This window comes from Salmo salar, chromosome 12 (genome assembly GCF_965601325.2).
Source record: "Salmo salar chromosome 12, fSalSal1, whole genome shotgun sequence".
In the NCBI taxonomy this organism is placed as follows: Eukaryota; Metazoa; Chordata; class Actinopteri; order Salmoniformes; family Salmonidae; genus Salmo; species Salmo salar.
Window position 1 is genome coordinate 49715368 of NC_138302.1, and position 22565 is coordinate 49737932.

A 22565-nucleotide genomic window follows, 5' to 3' on the forward strand; every position below is an offset into this window, starting at 1 on the left:
CAGATGGATGGATTATCTTGGCAAAGAAGAAATGCTCACTTACAGGAATGCAAACAAATGTGTGCACAAAATTTGAGAGAAATAATATTTTTGTGTGTATCTAAAATTTCTGGGATCTTTTATTTCAGCTTATGAAACGTGGGACCAACACTTTAAAAGTTGCGTTGATATTTTTGTTCAGTGTACATGAAACAACTCAACAACTTAAAGTCTATTGTTATCAATTTAACAACAAGAGCCAGTCCAGTCCGTCTTTTGTTGACCAACAAGAGGGCTGCACCATTAGAATGCAATTTTATGTGGGCCGAATTAAACATTTGGTGGAAAAAATATTGTGAAACACTATCATTCCACTATTACTGTTGTAGATACAGTATATTCAGGACATTTTCTGAAATTACAATGCAAGAATATTACATATATCTCCTTTAAAGGGATATTTTGGTGAAATTACATATTTAGATATATGTTTCTTTACCTTGAAAGCAGTTTATAGACAAGGAGTCCACACTTTGCTTTTGTTAAACTACCCACTGCCAACAAATGTAATTTCTAGGTACTATCCCTTGTCTTAAGGCCTTCCCACACCATACTTTGGATTCAGTCTTTTACGATTATTACATGTCACACTGTGCGATGTGACCAAATTAAAATCTTGATATCAACCTGGCCAGATTATAGATTTGCTTCAGTTCTGTCGTCACATTTTGTGATTGGCTTGCGAGGCTACATCAACTGGGCTTGTCAAGCATGGGGTCAAAAGAACAACAACAAGTTGTTGCTGTGATGTTGGCAGTGTTTTGTCTCGAGAAACCCAAGAAAAATAAAAATGGTATGGACCCGTTTATGGCTGGGAACGAGGGCAGTATGGGCACGCCAGCATGGCGTCATCGGCCGTGTTCCTATTGGTCAGTCACCGGGATCGGCTCGCAACACCAGCCACACTACACGATGAAGGTGGCAAAAAAAATTGGACACTGACCGAACTTGACGGAGCCTACAACCGCACGTAGTTGTACTTAATTGGCAGACCTAGGCCCTGTCATACTGAACGAGCCAAGACGTCCGACAATCATTTACGACCTACGAATTTGCCTACATATTGTCTGGGACGGCAAAATCGTGGCATAAAATGGCTAAAATCGTACAGTCGGTGTGGGCCTTTAGGTATACTTTATCAGACAGGGCTCCAAGCCTCCAGAGGTGTCACTGTTGATACTAGCACAATGTTAAGAGTATAGACATGAAGACTGGTAATAATAATGCCTATCATGACAGTTAATCTTTCATAACATTGGACACAACTCGGATTTGAGTGAAGTAAAAGTGCTCTCTTTCCATACTTTCTTTCAAAACAACTATAAAACAGCTTGATTTTACCTCAATATTTCAAACATTCACACAGTCAATTCCACATATTGCACGGCTGGATTCTCATCCTTGATGTTGACTGGTCCACCAGCATTCCAGACAGGGACACACAAAAACAGCTGTGTTTATGTGTTTATTTGAATATGTCTGAAGTTATGGTAGATATTCCAGATGTCTCAGTGTGATCTAACCGCAGTTTGTTGACATTGAGACCCAAATATTACAATAAATAAACTGCCTAATGATAGTCAATGCCATGCTCTGTACACACCAGAGACACTCTCTACAGTACAAAGAAGACGCTGATGTCAGTGACATTTCCAAAGGATGTCATACACATTTGAGTCATAAGGCCCACACTCAAAGGCACTAATAGGAAGACTTTCAGTACCCCTGTGAGATAAATATTACTTTCAGACAGCTTGTGTTCCTCTTAGTCTGACTGTAGAATGGAAAATTGTTGGTGACAATAGAAACTTTGAAAGAAAAAAACTAAGTTTGTTGGTGGTGTCATAGAGTTTGGTTATTTTGAGTTAATGTGCACTATACTGTAGGTGCATTTTACACATACAAAGGCAACAGTTCAATCTCCAGTGGCTCATTGTTACAGTACAAAATAATTTGCCTAGTTTAGTCAACTTCTCCATCTTGAGAAAGTGTCCATTCCCGGTTGTGAGGACGTCTCATCTTAAAGCCTCTCTTACCTTTGATATGAAAGATATCTTTATTTAGTTGCTTAGAGTTCACCAGGTTAGTTCTCTCAGTAACAAGCATTATTGTGCTTTGAAGAGTCCCGGGATCCATGTTAAAATTGTCTGTAACAATTATCTTGAGCCCTCTGTCATAGGTTATACAAATGTTGTTATAAGCAACAGCTGCTAAAAGCCATACAAATAGCTGATATCAGCTGTCTGATATTTGACCACTTCAAGCTGCCACGACACAAGCAATAAGCTAGTGGGGACTGGGCATGACTTCATGCTTACAACTGCATTACCTAGTCCTTATGACAGACGGTTCAAACAAAGCCTACTTCTAAGAAAAGTTACTTCATTGAAACTTCAGGTACTCCGGCGTGGAGTAGTTGAACAGCAGGAAGTCCATGTGGTATAGGTTGTACAGCTTCTTCTGGTAGAAGGGGCTGATGCTGTGAAAGAACTGGGCGGCCATGTCTCCCGTAGTCCTGGTGCTCTTGGCTGAGGTGGGGAAGGTCACCTGGCCCTTCACCCCGGCCAGCTGCAGCACGTAGCGGGAGTCCTGCTCCAGCGTCTCGTACTTGCCCACCACATCATAGTGGATGAGGCAGGGGTGGCACAGCGAGTGCACCCGCTCCCAGTGCTCGTTGAAGGGCTCCTCACGCTGCGTGGCCGGGTCAACCAGGTAGTACACAAATTCCTTAAAGGAGACGTCGTCGCCCCGCTCCAGCGCCTCGGCCTGCGGGTCAGTTCGATGCTGGCGGATGATCTTGGTGCCGTAGCGCTTGTGGAAAGCCGTGTTGTAGCTGCGTGTGAACTTGTTGCGGTAGGCCGAGACGAGCCGCTCAAAGGGCTCGCGCACAAACACAAACTTCAGGTAGGAGCGCAGCCGCTGATTGATCTGGGAGGTGGAGTACTCAGAGAGGGTGCGTAGGTTGCCCGGCACGTGGGCCTCGTTGGCGGGAATGGCAAGGGGGTCGCGGCGGGGGCCAGCGGCGCCTGTCAGGACCATGAGAACTCGTTTCCAGTTGGTGCAGGCCACCTTGGGCACGTAGCAGTAGAGCAGGCCATGCTGGTCGTCCACAATGATGTGCTTGAGGTCCTCAGGGATGAGGACGCGGCGCTTGCGCGTGTACGAGCGGCAGGCGTCTTCCAGCAGCTCCCGCCGACCCTGGTGGGTCACCTGCACTGCCGACTGCTCCAGCTACAGGAGAAGAGAGGAGAGGATTCAGTGAGTATTCCAGGTAGTGACATAAAAAAACAGCTAGAATTTGTCTGAAGTTCTGGTAGATGTCTCGTGTTGTTTGATCACAGTTTGTTTTCTTGAGGTGAGTTGAAAGTGAGATGGCCAATGGTTCTGGCTGTTACTGAACACATTGGCATATTTCAACAGGTTAACGTAGGGAGTTTCAACACTCATCAGATTGCAGAATGGGAGACAAGAAACTGGTCTACACAATACAAATAAAATCTATTTAATGAGGCTGAACACAAGGCTGAACAATCTACGAAGGGTTTTGGCCCCACAACAACCCCTAGCCCAAACACACTTCAAGTACATCCAAAATAATTGGATAGGTATAAGCAATGTTGTTGTAGCGCCACCTTGCCCCTATCTTGATTAATCAACAAAAGTATAATAACACCCTTGCCTTTCTCGAACTAACAACTGTCTTAGTAGCACTGGCTTTGCAGATAATTTATTGAGGAGAAATGTACTTACTATGACATGTGGTTGTCTCACCTACATATCTTAAGATGAATGCACTAACTGTAAGTCACTCTGGATAAGAGTGTATGCTAAATGACTAAAATGTCAAATGTAAAAATGAAGGAGAAAGGGGATACCTAGTCAGTTGCACAACTGAATGCATTCAACCAAAATGTGTCTTCTGCATTTAACCCAACCCCTCTGAATCAGAAAGGCTAGATGGATGGCATTTTTTTACATATTGCTTATACCCATCCAATCCTTTCAGATTTACACAAGTGCCTTATAGGGGCTAGGGGTTGTTTCTGTATGGGGCCTTTTTCAATATGAGAAAAAAACACCCTTTCAAAAGTAAGGCTCGGACCTCCTCAGTCTATTGACATTAGGAAGTTACTTGCAGGGGCAGAAACACTCCTCGCATTCCAACGTCACTTCATAGAATTCATTCTCCACCTTGTCCTTACCCGCACAGAAAATTCATTCTGAAAAGGAGTTAGCTACGTGCTTATGTAATAGTATAAATGTCTGGGAGCCATAATAGGCATAATCTGTCCAAGAATGGAGTTAATCTCCAGAAAATTGAGAGTAGGAGGAGAGGTAGAAAATAAAATGAAAATGTGTGCATTAGGGAATCTGCAACCAAGACAAGAGTATGTTCGTGCTGAATGACTCTGAATTACAGCTTCTCTAGATTATCTTATTGTTTGTCAAACTTAAGACTTGATAGTTGAGTTTTGATAGTTGAGTTTTAATGACCCATTTCTATCCCACGTACACACACACTGTAACTGGATGTCATAATCATATTTACTGTAAATCTCTCCCATCGACACACCGCCAATACCAACAGTACTGGTCAACCAGTTCAACTCCTTCCATTTACTTACTCCTTCCATTTACTCAGACAAATGCAGAGGCTCTCAGTTTGTCTCTGTGTCTGGTGGCATATGTGGTCCTCTGAGCTGGTTTGAGAAGACACTGTTTACACTGAAAGCTCAAGGACACACTTAAGCAGGCTACAACGATGCCAACTCTGGACTTTCACTCATTGTGTAGCTGGGAAGTTATATCTTTCTATAAAACACTATTTTGTCAAGCAGAAGTTATCATTAAAACATCAAGTAAAACTATTACTTTATCTTTTGGCGCCAGGTAAGTAATTACTTGTCAATGTCACTCATTATCAATAACAGTGTAAAGACTATCTTATATGACAATCTTGAGTGGAATTAGTGGAGCAATGTGTATTTTTATGGTACATACTCTTACCTTGTCGGCTACGACTGACCTCAAGTAGATTCAATGGGTTCCTCATAAACCTAACACGCAAACCACACCGGCCAAGTTGCGTGTGCAAGCGTTGCAAAATACATTTACACATACATATTATTCAATCATTTCACCCACACCGCACACGCGCGTGAACGAGCGGCTGCATAGCCAAGCTCTAAAATACAACTTGTTTCTATTTGACACACATTGATGCACTGCAAGTCCCGCCTCTCCCATCTTCTCATAGATTTTCAGGAGCATAGAACCTCTCATGGACGAGCGATTAATCATAGATAACTTACTAAAAATTCTGAGATCATAATTTTGAGGTCATATGAATAAAAAAAATGTAATTGCCTATTTCAAAGTCATGTCCCCCCCCCCCCCCCCGTCCTTCAATTTTCCTAAATAAGTCTATTCAACACACTGTCATTGTTTGTGATATTGAAATTCGAACAGAGTTTGTGTTAAAAACAGTTTTAGGAGGACATATCATTGCTGCCCCCCGCCCCCACCCTTCCTTCACCAGTTGGCTGCCATCTTACAATGGCTCATCAAAACTATACCTAAACTATATCAAAACTAATTTCACATCTGGGCTTATAATAATAGATGTAGCTTAAATACAAGATTAAATTGATAATAGTCTGATGGGCGACAATATTATCAATTGCCTTGTGAATGAAGAGACTGAAGTGCAGCGCTGGTAATCGACAAAGTGGGGGAACAGAGCTTACCAAAAACCAACTTTTTCAAATCATCTTTCATGCAGGTAAGTCGTTTTGATTTCATAACCTAGCGGAAAGAGTATGTTGTAATGTTTCTAAAACACATACATTTGCCAAACAACTTTTTTTTTTAAAAGGGGGATAAATACATAAAAATTTGAATAGTTTCCTGATCTTTCTTATATCTCTCAGATATACTGTAGGACAGACACTTCAGAACAAACTTCCTTTAGATTTTTTGGGGGACTATCTGTTGTTCCCTGTAGTGAATCTGTTATTCAATGCATTTCTATTGCTAATAGCAATAAAGCCAAACTCAATGTTTAATCTAATAATTATTTCAATATTTTTTTTGATAAATTAGACTGGGCTTAGACTCTAGAGGGTTTTAATAGTCAGAGTAGAGAAACACATGATTGACACCGATGAAGTGTGTGTCAGTCATGCTGGTGTTGGCAGTAGAGAGTAGAGAGAGTTACGCCGCTGCTGCAAAACACGCTGGTGCTTTATTGTTCATTAGGGGATATGTTTTCTTGGTCTTGGATACACAAAGTGATAGCAATTCAGAACCTTCCCTTTATTCTATGGTTCTTCCCTTCCCTTCTTCTTTCTGGGACACATGTTCAGGTTTAGAGATTGGCACTGGCAGCTCTTTCATCTCTATGTGAACAGACGGATCATTCACCTTTCTGTTCTCTCCTGATCTCAGGGGCTCCTCCACAGTACGATCATCATCCAAACTCTATTCTCTCCTGATCTCAGGGGCTCCTCCTCAGCACGATCATCATCCAAACTCTCTCTGCCTTCTTCTGTCGTCTGATCGATAAGGTGTGCTAGACGTGATACCAATTGGCAACATTCCTGTGTCCTCAGAGCGCTTTTCTTGAACAGGGACAGGGACTGTAAAGGTGACAGCATCTGGAATTCCCCTCTGGTAAATGCCCTGATCAGAAAGGTTTAAATTGGTAAGGGTGAGGGAAAGGTCTCCCTGTCGGTAAGCATCTTTGATATTTGAGACAGATACCCTGTTCTAAAATCTAGGGCCATAGGTAAAAATGATCTCCTATGACAGACAAAACATTCTTCTGATCTTTTTCCAATAGACCTGCACCTCACTGTCAGGAGTAGGGTTGCAAAGGGTCAGAAACATTTCGGTAAAGTTCAGGAAATTCTCCATGGGAAGTTAAGCTCTGGAATTTGGGGAATTTTGCTTAAAATATCCCCAATTCAATAGAATTGCAACCCTCTGCATGCACAGTGCATTCTTCCATCACATGTGCAGAGCACTCTTCCATCACATGTACAGCTGATTCTCAAGATCTTCCACACTAATGAGATGCTGTCACGACTTCCGCCGAAGTTGGTCCCTCTCCTTGTTCGGGCGTCGTTCGGTGGGCGGCGTCACCGACCTTCTAGCCATCGCCGATCCACTTTTCATTTTCCATTGGTTTTGTCTTGTCTTCCATCACACCTGGATCCAATTCCATCAATTACATGTTGTGTATTTAACCCTCTGTTCCCCCCCATGTCCTTGTCCGTAATTGGTTGTTGTAGTGCTTGTGCACGGTATGCTGGTATTTACCGGGTTTTGTTTGACCCATTTATTGTATTGTTCTGTTTACGGTGGTTTATGGTTATTAAACACAACCGTTGTAAATCAGTTTCCGCTCTCCTGCGCCTGACTTCTCTGCCGCCAGTAGCATCACATTACAGATGCTATTGAGCCCACACTACTACACTGTCTGAGCCAAAGACTACATGCTTTCTGGTAAGTTTTGATTACAATACTGGGTGGGGTGAATATATTTTAAATGACATACTAGATTTTTTGTTAACTAGTAAATAGTAGCCTACAGCAAAGTGTGTTTAAATCATTTCTAACTTGTTAACAATTTCTGCTAGTTAGTTTTTGCTACCATGTGGGTTTTAGCTTGCTTGAGCCTGCTAACTGAGGAGTGTTAATTCACCTGTTCTCATACATGTTTCATTTTAAAACATTTATCTTACAAAGGAGTTGTTTAGTCTAACTGCTTTACTATTTATCTGTACATGGAACTGTATTTGGGTTTTTTTAACTCATTTTTTTCTAATCTTTACAGGAAAACACAACAGGCACTATCTGATGTGTGGAGACATTTCACTGCAGCTAATGAAGGAAAAGCTGTATACATTTGCAAATACTGTGCCAAATCATATGTGAAGAATGCAACAAAGATGCAGAATCATCTGGCCAAGTGCATAAAGTTCCCTCAGCACTCATAACAAGCAACCTCTGACAAAAGTCCCTCTACTTCTTTTCGAGGTGAACATTATGAATCAGAAACCTTATTGATAGCAACAGCTCATGGTCCTCTTGGAATCATACGTTTTTTTTTCTCAGTGGAGGAACGTAGTCAGAGAAATGTTGATGAATGTCTTGCTCGAGCTGTGTATGCAACTGGTTCACCTCTGATGCTCACAGGCAATGTGTATTGGAAGAGATTTCTGAATGTTCTTCGCCCAGCATACACCCCTCCAACCAGACATGCTTTATCTACTCATTTTCTGGATGCAGAGTTCAACAGAGTTCAAGTGAAGGTCAAGCAAATCATAGAGAAAGCAGACTGTATTGCAAACATCTCTGATGGGTGGTTGAATGTTCATGGGCAAGGAATAATTAACTACATCATCTCCACCCCTCAACCAGTATTCTACAAGAGCACAGACACAAGGGACAACAGACACACCGGTCTCTACATTGCAGATGAGCTGAAGGCAGTCATCAATGACCTTGGACCACAGAAGGTATTTGCACTGGTGACAGACAATGCTGTGAACATGAAGGCTGCTTGGTCTGAAGTGGAGGAGTCCTACCCTCACATCACACCCATTGGCTGTGCTGCTCATGGATTGAATCTGCTCCTCAAGGACATCATGGCACTGAAAACAATGAACAGACTCTACAAGAGAACCAAGGAAATGGTTAGGTATGTGAAGGGTCATCAAGTTATAGCAGCAATTTAAGTGAGAAGAATAAGAGCACCACATTGAAGCGGCCCAGCAACACCCGTTGGGGTGGTGTTGTCATCATGTTTGACAGTCTCCTGGAGGGGAAGGAGTCTCTCCAAGAAATGGCCATAATCACAGTCTGCCGATATGGACAGCCCCATCCAGAGGATCCTCTTGGATGATGTATTTTGGGAGAGAGTAGTAAGCAGCCTGACACCTATAGCAGTAGCCATTGCAGAGATTGAGAGAGACAATGCCATCCTGTCTGATGTTCAGACTCTGCTTGCAGATGTAAGAGAAGAAATCCGTACTGCCCTGAAGACTTCTGCCTGAAGCCCATACACGCTGCAGCGTACATGTTGGACCCCAAGTATGCTGGCAAGAGCATCCTGTCTGGTGCAGAGATCAACAAGGCCTATGGTGTCATCACTACCGTGTCTCGCCACCTTGGCCTGGATGAGGACAAGGTTCTTGGCAGTCTGGCGAAGTACACTTCCAAGCAAGGGCTTTGGGATGGAGATGCAATATGGCAGTCGTGCCAACATATCTCATCAGCCACCTGGTGGAAGGGACTTTGTAGATCCGAGGCTTTTTCCCTTGTTGCCTCCATCATCCTCCAAATCCCACCAACATCAGCCGCCTCCGAGCGCAACTGTTCCTTGTTTGGGAACACACACACCAAAGCACGCAACAGGCTGACCAATACAAGGGTTGAAAAATTGGTGGCCATCCGGGCAAATTGTGGGCTTTTTGAGCCTGACAACGAGCCATCCTCAACAAGGTTGTAAAGTGACAGTGAAGATGAGGCCTCAAGAGTCTGATGTTCAAGAGGTGGACATTGAGGAGGTCCAGGGAGAAGACGTGGAAGCCTGAGAGGAAGACAACCAAAGCTTTAGTTTTTAGACTATCATTTTACAGATGTATGTTGAAAACGTTTTTGGGAGATGCGATGGATCATTGGGAATCATTCAATATTACCTTTCTTTTGTTTTTCAGTGAAATCATCCCATGTGAAGAGTCAACTCATTTAATTAAAGTTTAATTCATAACTAAAACATTTTTATTTTTTTATTTCAATTGGAAGGATTGAATAATTTGCAATTATGTCTACTTATGATAAGGTAAAATGTTTATGTTTCTGTCTCTATATGATATGGTAAATATATCCAATGCTAAAAACATCTACATTTAAATGGTATTAATATTAATTTGCATATATTTCCATTATATTCCTGTTAATTCCCACAGAAAGTGTCTAAACCCTAGTCAGGAGTTTGTTTTTCAGTTGAGCCGTGGCAAGTAAGCTTCACGTTATCTCCTACATGAGCAGATTTTACATTGGGGCCCAAAATGACTAGTTCTACATCCTGTAAAATGTTGTTATTGCATATACACTCATAGTAGCCCAGCTGAGGTAATGGTGAGAGAGAGGTCTCAATTCTGGAGTTTAACCCTGTTTTCATAGCCCTCTCCTGGGGTGAAAATCTTGTTGATCAACTTTAGCCACCATCTTCTGGTTATAGTACATTGGTAAAATAACAACCCAGTGTTTATCTCCCAGGACAAATAAGTTAGCAATTGAAGCTAGATAAATGTCCATGAATAGTTCATGTGTGTTTGACATGACCCGAAATGAATATAGTTGGTTCACAGTTGGTTTAAATATTTTTACCTGCGAGTCATGATCGCGTCTGGTATGGATGAACAAAATCTAAATGCTTGCGATGACGCATGCGGACGTACGTGCATGGCCAGTGTAGTCAGCATATAAGGGTAACTTAAGCATACAAGATCAACTCTCCATGCATTGTAAAACCTTTGCTTAAGTTAAATTTCCAGTATAAAGTAATTACACCCTTTCGTTTTCCAAAACTGAAGTTAGACAAATCAGGATAAAATTTGTTAAAATCTTCCGCCAGTTTTGCTTGCTGCCTGCATAAATTCAAACATTTTTCCTCAAAGTATAGCAAGAGCACAGAGTAATAACAAAAAGAAAACTGCAAGCGATTATAAAGTAAATAATGTCTCAAGCAGTTGTTCTGTCTTTTGGCATGAGCCTCAGACTACCCTCCCTGTATGATTTAATTGGCAATAGCCAAGCTAATTTCTCTCACATTCTCTCCAAGTCTTAGTTCTGGAACAGTCCCTACGTAATGTCATACTGTATAATATACTACAACCTGTACATACAAAACACATCCCGGAACTGTGTATGTTTTTTTACATTACAGTTACCCTGGAGTAACGCCCATGTAATGTAAAATGTTGCCATAAAGTTTTAGCGAACCTTGTGTTGATGAAAAGTAATTGCAGAGAGTTTCAGGCCACAGGTTAGCTTTTTGCCTCTGCTGACACCAGAACGTCATAGTGTCACACTCTATAGATGATTGTTTAGAAGTAGACATGACATGAGATATTTAAGTAGCCTATAAAGTACAACTCTATAGGCTTCTTATTAGGGATTCATATTTTCCCGTTTAAATACTGGAGTTTAAATACCGGGAATAATTCCTACTAACAGAGAGAGTCCGGGGAAATACTGCAAAAATACCCACTTGAAGTACCCACTTAAAGTGTTTAAGACCAAGTCGCTCTGGATAAGAGCGTCTGCTAAATGACGTAAATGTAAATATGGTCACTATGCCAGGGTTAAGAGGGGCGCTGCACCGGCTTGGTTGTGCCACTATGTAAAGATTTCAGAGCAAATGAAACTGATATTTTAGTAATGTTATAGTAATTATCTTTGATCGCCAATGCCATTGTTGTGAATTGCAAAACAGGCCATTTATAAATTCTGAGCGTTATCATAGCAACAGCCAGGCCCTACTGTCTGCAGTGCACTACTAGTTTTCATGCCAAGTTTTTTTTACTGGAGAACCTTTGTATGTGGACACCTTTATTCAATGGCCTTGCTTCCATGATAATTAAATGTCAGCTTTTCTCAACCAATAAGGTAAACACTCTCACATTATACAGAACTTTCAGCAAGTAAGCAGCAAAGGCTCTGAATATTTAAAAAAATGGCACCTTGAAAAACTCACAAAATATGACCAAAAACAAGTTCAGTGGTCATCAACAGTCATGTAGCTATAAATTCATCAGCCAATGATGTGAACGCTACCTGGTGGTGGGTGGGACTTACCTGGTCACTGTCATAGAGCATCTGGAGTGGACTTCTCCCTGACTTTCCCTGGCCACTGCTCCTCCCACTGCCCTGCGCTGAGGCTGAGAAAACACACACAGGTACACACATCAAGGTCAGTACAGGCAGATTACCTATAGTACACACTCAAGACCGCTAGCCATCTCTGCTGCATTCTAAATTGGTATCCACACACTCCATGTTATGCCAATGTGGCAAATCATCAGGTATGGCAAGTTCTTACTAAATTTTCAATCTAAATGCAAATTTCATGTTTGTTTAATGTTGAGCCCAATGCTTGATAAGCAACCACTCTGACACAGCCTAGTTGAAACTAGGGCAAAACGTTCTTTACATCCGTGCCATAGTTTAGTTAGTGTTAGTGAAAATGTGCAACTTCCTAAAAAAGGGCAAGAGAGATAATCATGAACCGTGTTAAATGTAAAGGTATGAATGTAACCACAACCAGAGACTTTAATATAGCCTAATAGAAAGTCACAAATCCAGTTGAGTCACAGGGAGACCAGAAAGAAAAACTCACCCATGTGTAATTATTTTACATACTATACACACTACTACACACCTGAGGGTCATTAAACACTAACAAACAGGTGCACACCCAAACGACATTCCATACAACACTTACCTACAGGTTGTCATAGAAGCACACAGAGAAGAAAGATGATTTGTTATGTAAAACCAGGCCTCAAAAAGGACTGTGCATCCATTCAGACTACAGCTGTATCTTTTACTGTAGCTCTCTCCTAAACATACAACGCAGCAACACTACTGAGAACAGCACTCCTTTATGGGAGCAGAGGAGGAGGTGGAAGGAAGTATGAGGGGGGGAAAGGGTGGAAATTTGCTTGCAATCATAGAAAACCAAGAGAGCAGATGGAGGATAAACAGCGGTAGGAAGCCTCTGGGACTACTTTAGAGTTACTTTAAGAAACATGATGTGGCATTTAGATTGTTGTTGTTTAGACTATTGTCTTCGTAGCCTCTGTTTCGTATGCTGTTGCTCATGTGATGTTCTATTTAAAAAAAATGGTTGGCGGTGCAAACATGCAATTTACTGTGTTTGAGTTAGATAGTAAAAAATGTCACATTTGTCAGACAGTGTGGGTTGACAAGAAACGTTCACATCGGAATTGAGAGAGACAAAGAGTCACAGACATGGTCTCTCGAGACAGGGGAGGGTTGGTGAGGGTGCAGCCAGACAGGGCATGGCTGAGATAATTGTCTGTGTTTCAGTACCATCAAGCACGACTTCAGAAATCCGACATCATAAATGGCATAGGAAACCACAAATGTATTCCTTAATGTTACTGTACAAGAATGGAGCATTCACCTACTGAGAATAATTTGGTTTAAACTTAAATTAATTAGCAAGACTTCCAGTAACTAATTAAAAACTAAATAGGACTGAGATTGAATATAAAGGTATGAAAAGGATAAAACAAACTGATGTGTCACTCTGACCAAATGAGTGGAACACACAAACCCACACTAAGGAGGTCAACAGGACCAACTCAGCCACCATACAGTACACCAGTCTGGTGGAAAGATTTAGACTGGAGAGACTACAACTGGTGGCATACAGTCTTCCTCTATGTACCCAACTGTCCTCTGACCCAACCACTGTAGTTTGGTCTAAAATTGTCACATCTACTCCCGCTACGGCACTCAACGTCACCAGTCTACTAACCACCGGTCCTGGCAACCCATCATTACGCTCACCTGGCAACCATCATATCACACACCTGGCAACCATTATTACACACACCTGCGCCCCATCATGAGGCACACCTGGACCTTATTACTACCCGATTACTTCCCCTTTATCTAGCACTCCATTGTATCACCTAGTAGGTAGCATTGTTTCCTGTTTAGACGCGACTCCTGTTTTTGTATTCAGTCCATGTTCGTTCCTATTAAACTCACAGACTGCACCTGCTTTCTGACTCCCTGTGTCTCTGTTACAAAAATGTAACATTCTCGTACTAGTCACTACTGTTGGGTTCTGAGAATACAAAATATACTTATTCATGTCACTGAGGAAGAGAGGGTAATGTATAATGGTTTACATTATGTCAGGATATGTTATTGTTAGACATCAGATCCTATGGGAGGGATCATCTGGGAGAAGAGACACAGTCTGGTACCAATCACCATGACAGCCTTGAGTTGGGGAAGAGTGAGCACTTTGGGGTAGAGGTCAGGTCAGATGAAGTGAGGAAGAACAGATATCACAAAGGTTCTGTCTAGCAACAGAGATGCATCGTCTGTTCAGATGTGTAGGAGGAGACTCAGCCTAGGAGAAGGGGTTAAATATCAGTGCTTGTGTGAAAATGTCTTTGTCTAATGCAGCTGTATTGATCCTCTGGGAAGAATAAACTTGGTTTAAGCTTTCATAATGTCAACGTCTAGTTTTGGTTTACATTCGGTTTAGTTGTCAACTAGCGTGACTTCAACAACAAATATTACCATGTGATTGGATTGAGGTTAAAAGTTGTGTGAAATAAAGATGAAATTCCCTTACGTTGATTACTTTTTTCAAACCCAATCAGTTCCACGTTAATTCAACATCACAAAAATGTTTTTTTTTTGTTCAAATGACCTGGAAACAATGTTTATTAAACCAGTTTTTGCCCAGCGGGTAGTGCTTGATTAAACCAATTTGTGCAGTCTACTCACTACACACCAGAGATCCATCAGCACATGACTTCAAGAGGACATCAACATTGAGAAAATATGTTTATATAGTCATCCCATATGTTTATATATGTTCAGCTCTTTCGGCAAATGCAAGACAGTGTTTATGTTAAGTTTTAGGACATTGCAAACAGCTGAAGCACATACTGTAACCATGCCATAACATTTTCAGGAAACACTTCTTCTCTGGTGTGTTCTTAGTCCTTGCATCAAGACATTGAAAAAGGTATAGGGCTACATATACACAGATTACATTTTACACAGTCATTCCCAGCTCGTTAGACCTGTCCACCTGCTTTCCGTATACCCGATTTGAATATATTATCCCCTGCTTTAACGACCTCCACTGTTCAAGTCAATATGACTGGTACTAACTCAGCCCTGTTAAGGCTGTAAAAGCAGTCAGTCTCTGTCAAGTTCAAAGAGAAAGAGAGGGCCTCTTCTGACGTTGATCTGACATGTTTCAACTCCAGAGTAAAGCTATACGGAGGCACTTCTCAAACCTGTCAAAAGGAATAGAGGAGACTTTCTACCTGCGAAGTTACGACCGTCATAAATTTGTATCACTGTATACATTTGTATCGCCTGGATTTTCTTATTCCACTTTACAATTGACTGCAAAACTTGAGATGTGATTTTTACGGCATAAAAGACGCTGACACATGCAGTGTTTGACACTTGGCAAACTAGTATTTTCGATATTTTGTCCGTTTTTCTTTACTGGGAGAATTCACAATTCATATTCTTTAATGGAAGAGAACTGGTTTAAGAACTGGCATCACAATTTTAAGTGGCATCTGTATGTTGACCCAACACTAGCCTCAATTTCAGGAGTATGGGAGTATGGTAACGTGAGACTAACCTGATGCAAATGACTATGCATTTAATCCGTTTTAAGAGGTAACTTTAACAGCTTTGCTATAACTTTCACATATAAGTTATTGAAAGGCAGCTATTGCATGAGTCACTTCCACCTTGACTGGGATGTAATAGCTACTGTGAAAGACGATGAAGAGGTTGTAGTTCTATACAGAGGAGCAATGACAACAGGGTAAGATAGAAATTGTCCTATAACAGTTAAGATTAGCTTGATCTCCCCCTTTAAATAAAGGACGCAACGTGGCTGCATTCTAAGCACTGGGGAGAGACATCACACAGAGAAAATATAAATATACATTGTGGTATGTTTATTTATTTTATTTGTATTTAACCTTTATTTAACTAGGCAAGTCAATTAAGATAACATTCTTATTTACAATGATGGCCTACCAAGGCAAAAGGCCTCCTGTGGGGACGAGGGCTGGGATAAAAAAAAAAAAAAGTAGGACAAAACACACATCACGACAAAAGAGGCACCACAACATTACATAAAGAGAGACTAGAGACAACACAACATGGCAGCAACACGACAATGGTAGCAACAAAACAATGGTAGCAACACAACATGACAACAACACAACATGGCAGCAACACAACATGGTAGCAGTACAAACATGGTACAAACATTGTTAGGCACCGACAACAGCATGAAGGGCAAAAAGGTAGAGCCATTCTTCTTATGACCTTTGTTTTGGAGGTGTTCAGAACAAGGTTAAGAGCAGAGAAAGCTTTGGCCATGTCAATAAATATAGCAGCAATATTGCTTAGAGTCAAGTGCAGTGGTGACATAATTTAGGACCTTTAAGGTTGCAGTGGCACATCCATAACCTAAGTGGAAACCAGATTGCATACCAGAGAGAATACTATAGACATCAATAAAGCAAGTCAGTTTATTTTTGACAAGTTTTTCAAACACTTTTGACAAACAGGACAAAATAGAAATAGGCCTATAACAGTTAGGATCAGCTTGATCTCCCCTTTTAAATAAAGTACGCAACGTGGCTGCCTACCAAGCTCTGGGAACCTCCCCAGAGAGGAGAGACAGGTTAAAAAGGTCAGAGATAGGCTCGGCGATGATAGGGGCAGCAACCTTAAAGAAGAAAGGATCTAAACCATCAGACCCAGATGTTTTTTTTAGGGTCAACTTTTAAGGAGCTCCTTTAGCACATCAGACTCAGTGACCGCCTGAAGGGAGAAGCTGTTTAGCGGGTCAGGGGAAAAAGAGGGAGGGGCATCAGGGTTAGTCGCATTAGAAGGGGTGGGAGATGAGGAAATGTTGGACCGGCAAGGAGACGTGGCTGAGTCAAATAAGAATCCTGACTTAATGAAGTGGTGATTAATGAGCTCAACCACAGTAACAACCAGATTATCAACATTAAGTGACATGGGCAGCTGTGAGGAGGAGGGTTTATTCTCAACGTATTTCACCATTTTCCAGAACTTCTTGGGTTTAGACCCACAGAGAGAAAACTGCTCCTTTAAGTGGAGCGGTTCGAGAACTTCAAGTTCCTCGGTCTCCAAATCACTAAGGACATAAAATGGTCCACTCACACACGTACAGTCATGAAGAAGGCGTGACAGCGCCTCTTCCCTCTCAGGAGGTTGAAAAGGTTTGGAATGGGCCCTCAAATCCTCAAAAAGTTATATAGCTGCACCATTGAGAGCATTTTGACTGATTGCATCACTGCTTGGTATGGCAACTGCACCGCCCTCAATCACATGGCGCTACAGAGGGTAGTGTATACAGCCCAGTACATCACTGGGGCTGAGCTCCCTGCCATTAAGGACCTCTATATCAGACAGTGTGAAAGGAAATTCTGGAAAATCGTTAAAGACTCCAGCCTCCCAAGTTATAGACTGTTGTCTCTGCTTCCGCATGGCAAGCAGTACCAGTGCATCAATTCAGACACCAACAGGCTCCAGAACAGCTTCTATTCCCAAGTCATACGACTGCTAAATAGATAACAGAATGGCGAAACAGGCTATCTGACTTGACCCTTGTATTACATTTTTATTTTGGACTGTCTCTGTAGACACTCACAGGACTCTACACACTCACGCACACTGACACTCCAACACACACATAACATGCACACACATTTATACTAACTACACTCACTTGCAATCATCATTTACTCTGCTGCTACTCTGTTTATCATATATCCTGATGCCTTACCCCTATACATACAGTATATCACTCCAGTATCCCTGCACAATGTAAATATGGTATTGAAAGTGACCCTGTATATAGCTTCTTACTTTCTCGTGTTTTTATTTCTTATTTTTATTTATTTTGTAATTTTGTTCTACCTTATGTTATTTTTAGTGATATATTAATATTGATTACTGCAATGTTGGGTTTAGAGCTTGCAAGAAAGGCAATTCACTATACTTGAGCACATGACATTTAAACTTGAAACCAGGTGCCCCATGTCTGTTAACGACACAACTCAACGTGCTGTGGCTGGATTAACCCTAAAAGGCATACATTCTAAAAGAGGGAGGAAAGTGACACCTAACTGCAGTGTGGATTAACTTAAACACACACACCACTGACAGAAGAGGAAAGGCTGGGTGCATCAGGAATCCAGCAGAGTAAGACCGCCACACAATCAAACCTTTCCCTGCAACAAGGATGAGGGAGAGTTAAGAATAGGTGCCTTGTGCGTGTGCACGGGTATACACTCTAGGAGTCCTGATGTAATATGCCAAATAAGATATAGCGTAAAGAATGGCTAAGGAAAAATGTTTTGTTTCTTAGCATTCATGCTATCACATCGAATGGACTGGCTCTGATAGCTTAATCTTGTCCGATCCCAATCCAATCAACCAAATAGCATGCCATCGCAATATTTATAACGCTGTTGAACTCCAAGCTCTATAAATACCCATTAGGCTAAGCAGCATTAAATCCAATTTGATGATGCTGCTGTGACATGAGTCAGGAGTGAGTGACTTTGTAGAGATACACCGTATAACCAGGAAGCAACGTGTGCAGCAGGGTCAAGGAGGGGAAATGCAATAAACACTCTTGACCTGCAAACCAATATTTAATTTAAGAATTGGTTAAAAATAGGTTACGGTTAGGGTCATGGTTAAGGGTTTAGTTAAGGTTAGGGTTAATTTAAGGGTCAGGGACAGTTTTAGGGTTACGTGACAGCCACTGTGGTCTACAAGGCTGTTTCTGCATTACATGGTAGTTCCACCAAGGATAAAGGCAATTGAATACTACTTTTGTAAGATGAATAGAGTATAGAGGGAAAATGTATGTGTGTGTGGCAAGGAAAAAGGCAAACGGACGATGTGTGTGTCTCTCTCTCCACACCCGTGTGAGACTCGGCAAGTCTGAATGCCAAGCCACTTGTGAACAATGAACACACTCACACTCTCCATGCCACAGCAAGGCATGCGGGAAATATATACTGTAGACCACTGTAGCTGGGGATAACCTATAAACTATGCACTTCCAGGAGGTAGGGGGAGGGAAAGAGTACGAGAAGCAATAGATGCAACTATACATATTAAAACAAGTCTCTAGGCTTGCCATCTGCAGTCCACCTGCACTTAACCCAACAGCTACTAAGTTGGCAAGTTAGATCTGAATAACTGCATGTTAAAATATAATATTTAAAAAATAACTTGCTAATGTCTTGCTAACCGATGTCTTGCTAATAGAAATTACATGTTATTTGTGTGGAGAAACAACCATTTCCATGCTGAACAATTGACCTTGTATATACAGTAACTTCTTACTTTCTCGTGTTCTTCTTATTTTTTTTATTTCTCGTGTGTTTTTGTTCTACCTTATGTTATTTTAAGTACTACATTGATATTGATCATTGCATTGTTGGGTTTACAGCTTGCAAGAAAGGCATTTCACTGTACTTGCGCACATGACTGTGAAACTTGAAATTATACTGACCAAAAATATAATCGATCACGCAGGTGAAGAAGCCGGATGTGGAGGTCCTGGGCTGGAGTGGACGTACTGCCAAATTCTCTAAAACGATGTTGGAGGCGGCTTATGGTAGAGAAATTAACATTCAATTATCTGGCAACAGCTCTGGTGGGCATTCCTGCAGTCAGCATGCCAATTGCATGCTCCCTCAAAACTTGAGATATCTGTGGTATTGTGTTGTGTGACAAAATTGCACTTTTTAGAGTGGCCTTTTATTGCCCCCAGCACAAGGTGCACCTGTGTAATGATCCGGCTGTTTCATCAGCTTCTTGATATGCCGCACCTGTCAGGTGGATGGATTATCTTGGCAAAGGATAAATGCTCACTAACAGGGATGTAACCAAATTTGTGCACAAAATTTTGAGAAATACGTTTTTTGTGCGTATGGAACATTTCTGGGATATTTTATTTCAGCTCATGAAACATGGGACCAACACTTACATTGCGTTTATATTTTTGTTCAGTATAGAAGACCATTTAAAGGTTACTTTCTCTACAGACATTGGCCCACAAATGGTAAACCTATCACAATGACAAAAATAATGTTGATGCTTAAATAATGTTGATGATAAAAAAAGTGTTTCCACTGCCACATTTGTCAATGGAGCCAACTGGTACAGTAATAGAGAGAGAACGGGTCCCCAAAGGGCAATTTTGTCACTTTGGCCTGGCCCTTGCCTAGCGTGTGCCAAGGTGTGGAGGCATTTTGTGGTGAACAGTGATACAGTACATTGATGTATTTCAAACTGTTTTATAAACACATTACAACTTCCTTATGGAAATTGCCACTGTAAGTCAAGGCAGCACACATTTTAAATACGACCACTCCCAAACCTTTTAAATGTTTTCCTAATTAAATGCCAGGAGTACAGGTAACGTCAGTACTATTTTTGAATATACGACGCAGGACCTGGCAGAATGTCACTATAGCTACTGTATTCCAGGAACAAGCAGAGATGACACATTGAATCAATGTGCTCTTAGTACCTTAACTTCCTGTTGTTATTATTAGGGCCGGGACGATACCAGTATCTCTATACTTATTAGTATCGTGGCAAGGAAATAAAACATGAAGTGAATGTAACTTATTTAGGAAAACAGCCATAATGTTGGAAACAGACATCATTATGTTGTCTTCCAGAGTAATTTTAATATATTTTCCAAGCTACAGAACACAATATTTTACAAACAGCAGGTTTTTAAAGGACCAAAATGATCTGCTTCGTGTTTTCATTTTAGCCATGAAAAAAAAAATTCAATACTGGTATTGTCACAGCACTAGTTATTATCATTCTACAACCATGGAAAGCTACACAAAAAAATCTACAAATCACTCTATTTGCTATTCTTCTGATGAATTAACATTTATTCGGATGAAAACTAATGAGCAATACGTTCAGGAGTTTCCCATCCAATTACAGAAGATAAATTGTTGTATTTGCTGAAGATCTAGGCCTAAGTAAAGCCCAAGAATTGCTCATTGTATATGTTGACTGAGTATTGCTCAGAATAAGATCTGCTAGCTAAGTGACAAAAAAATGTAACCCAAGTACAGACTTGTCTACCTAATGGAGCCCCACAGTGGAGGTGTCATAATACCCATAAAACCTAGTGGTCAAACAGGGAAATGGTTCCAATCGTTTTCCCACGATTCATTTTTCCCATAGGGAATTTTAGAAACACTTAAAATAAGAGCTGTGTTACGTCCCGGCTTACCTTTGCGTGACATTTTGATAACCAGGTAAATCTCAATCGGACAAGATGAGTTTTATCAATATATTTGGCTCTATTTATTCTCCGATTCGAAAATGCTAATTAGCATCAAAGTAGACATTGTGCAAGACCACAAATCCTTGAAAGCTCCTGCACGTTATCTCTAGCTGACACCTTTGCTAACAGGTATTTAGTCAATTTAAAACTTGCACAAAACAGTTCACAGAATTGTCAATTTAATGAAATGTAGCCAATTTATTAATTACTAAATTTAGCTAACATTAGATAGTTAATCCAGAGATTCTGACCATTGCTTCTGTTTGGCAGTCTCGTCCAGATCATCATGGCATTTGTAGTTCTTTATGATAGCCACATTAGCAGATAATTAGCATTTCATTTTGGGGGAGTAAATACAGCCGCATACTGTATATGGATAAAAGTCACCTTGTCCTAAAAAGATTTACATGTTTATAAAAACGTCATGCCAAGGTAAGCCTACATGAAACGCAGCCCTTATTTTAAGTGTTTCTAAACTCCCCTAGGGGAAAATGAATGGTGGAAAAACGATTGGAACCATATCCTTGTTTGAACACTTGGTTTTATGGGTATTATGACTCATACCGAGGTACTCTATAAAGGTTTTCATAGCACTCAACCAAAAACCCATTTAATGTGAGCTGACCAAGTCCTATTAGTTTACTTGACTAGACCCCATGCTGATCCTCTCTCTTTCCCACTCTCCCTTTCTGGTACAGTAGCAAGAGCTTAGGAGATGCAGAACGTAGAAAGGCCAATGTGTGTTTCTCCTGTCCCTGCCATGAATGCTGCTCTTTGTGGAAATCCCTCGGGGAGCAGGGGCCCCATCCCCTTCCACGGGCTCTCCAGGTCTGCCAAAGAGAGGAGCTTTACTGAGAGAGACACCGCTGTGTGGAGGCCGATCCCCGCTGCTGCTGCAATGTATGTGAAGGATGTTAGTGCACATCCACGGGTGCGTGGGTGGTGGGGGTTATCTCTTTAACGAGAGTGAGAGTCTTAGGAGAGTGCAAGCAGATGTGGGGCAGGTATCTTCTTGGTCTTTCCCCGAGACACATAGTATGGATTACAGAACAGGTGGGGGCTTATATTGTCTATAGGCACATTTGTGGGGGTAAAAAGAGTACCAAGGCTGCTATAGCAGCAAAGCAGGCTATGGATGACCCTCCTTCCACAAGGAGGGTCATCTTCCAGGCGGTTCTTTGGGTCATCACCAAGGTTTAAGTCTTTAATTGCGTGCCAGGTTGATGACATGGGAACACCTTACATGCTACGCCTGTTATGTGCCGATCAGGAGACAAGTGTTTCGCCTAGTGAGGAGAACAAGCCTCTCAAAGCGCTCAACGGTGATCTGCGAAAT

The 22565-nt window shown here is 41.3% G+C and overlaps 1 protein-coding gene across 2 annotated transcripts in view; it reads right to left on the reverse strand.

Moving 5' to 3' along the window:
• Positions 1-1491: 1491 nt before the first annotated feature.
• LOC106565240 (carbohydrate sulfotransferase 11) overlaps positions 1492-22565 on the reverse strand; it is a 28356-nt gene continuing 7282 nt past the window's right edge. For both annotated transcript variants that reach the window (XM_014132135.3, XM_014132133.3), the window contains exons 2-3: positions 11908-11990; positions 1492-3270 (exon numbers count right to left, since the gene is read on the reverse strand). In XM_014132135.3, the coding sequence (XP_013987610.1) occupies positions 2422-3270; positions 11908-11928 (870 nt within the window). In that variant the 5' untranslated portion in view covers positions 11929-11990 and the 3' untranslated portion in view covers positions 1492-2421. The remainder of the gene's footprint in view (positions 3271-11907; positions 11991-22565) is intronic.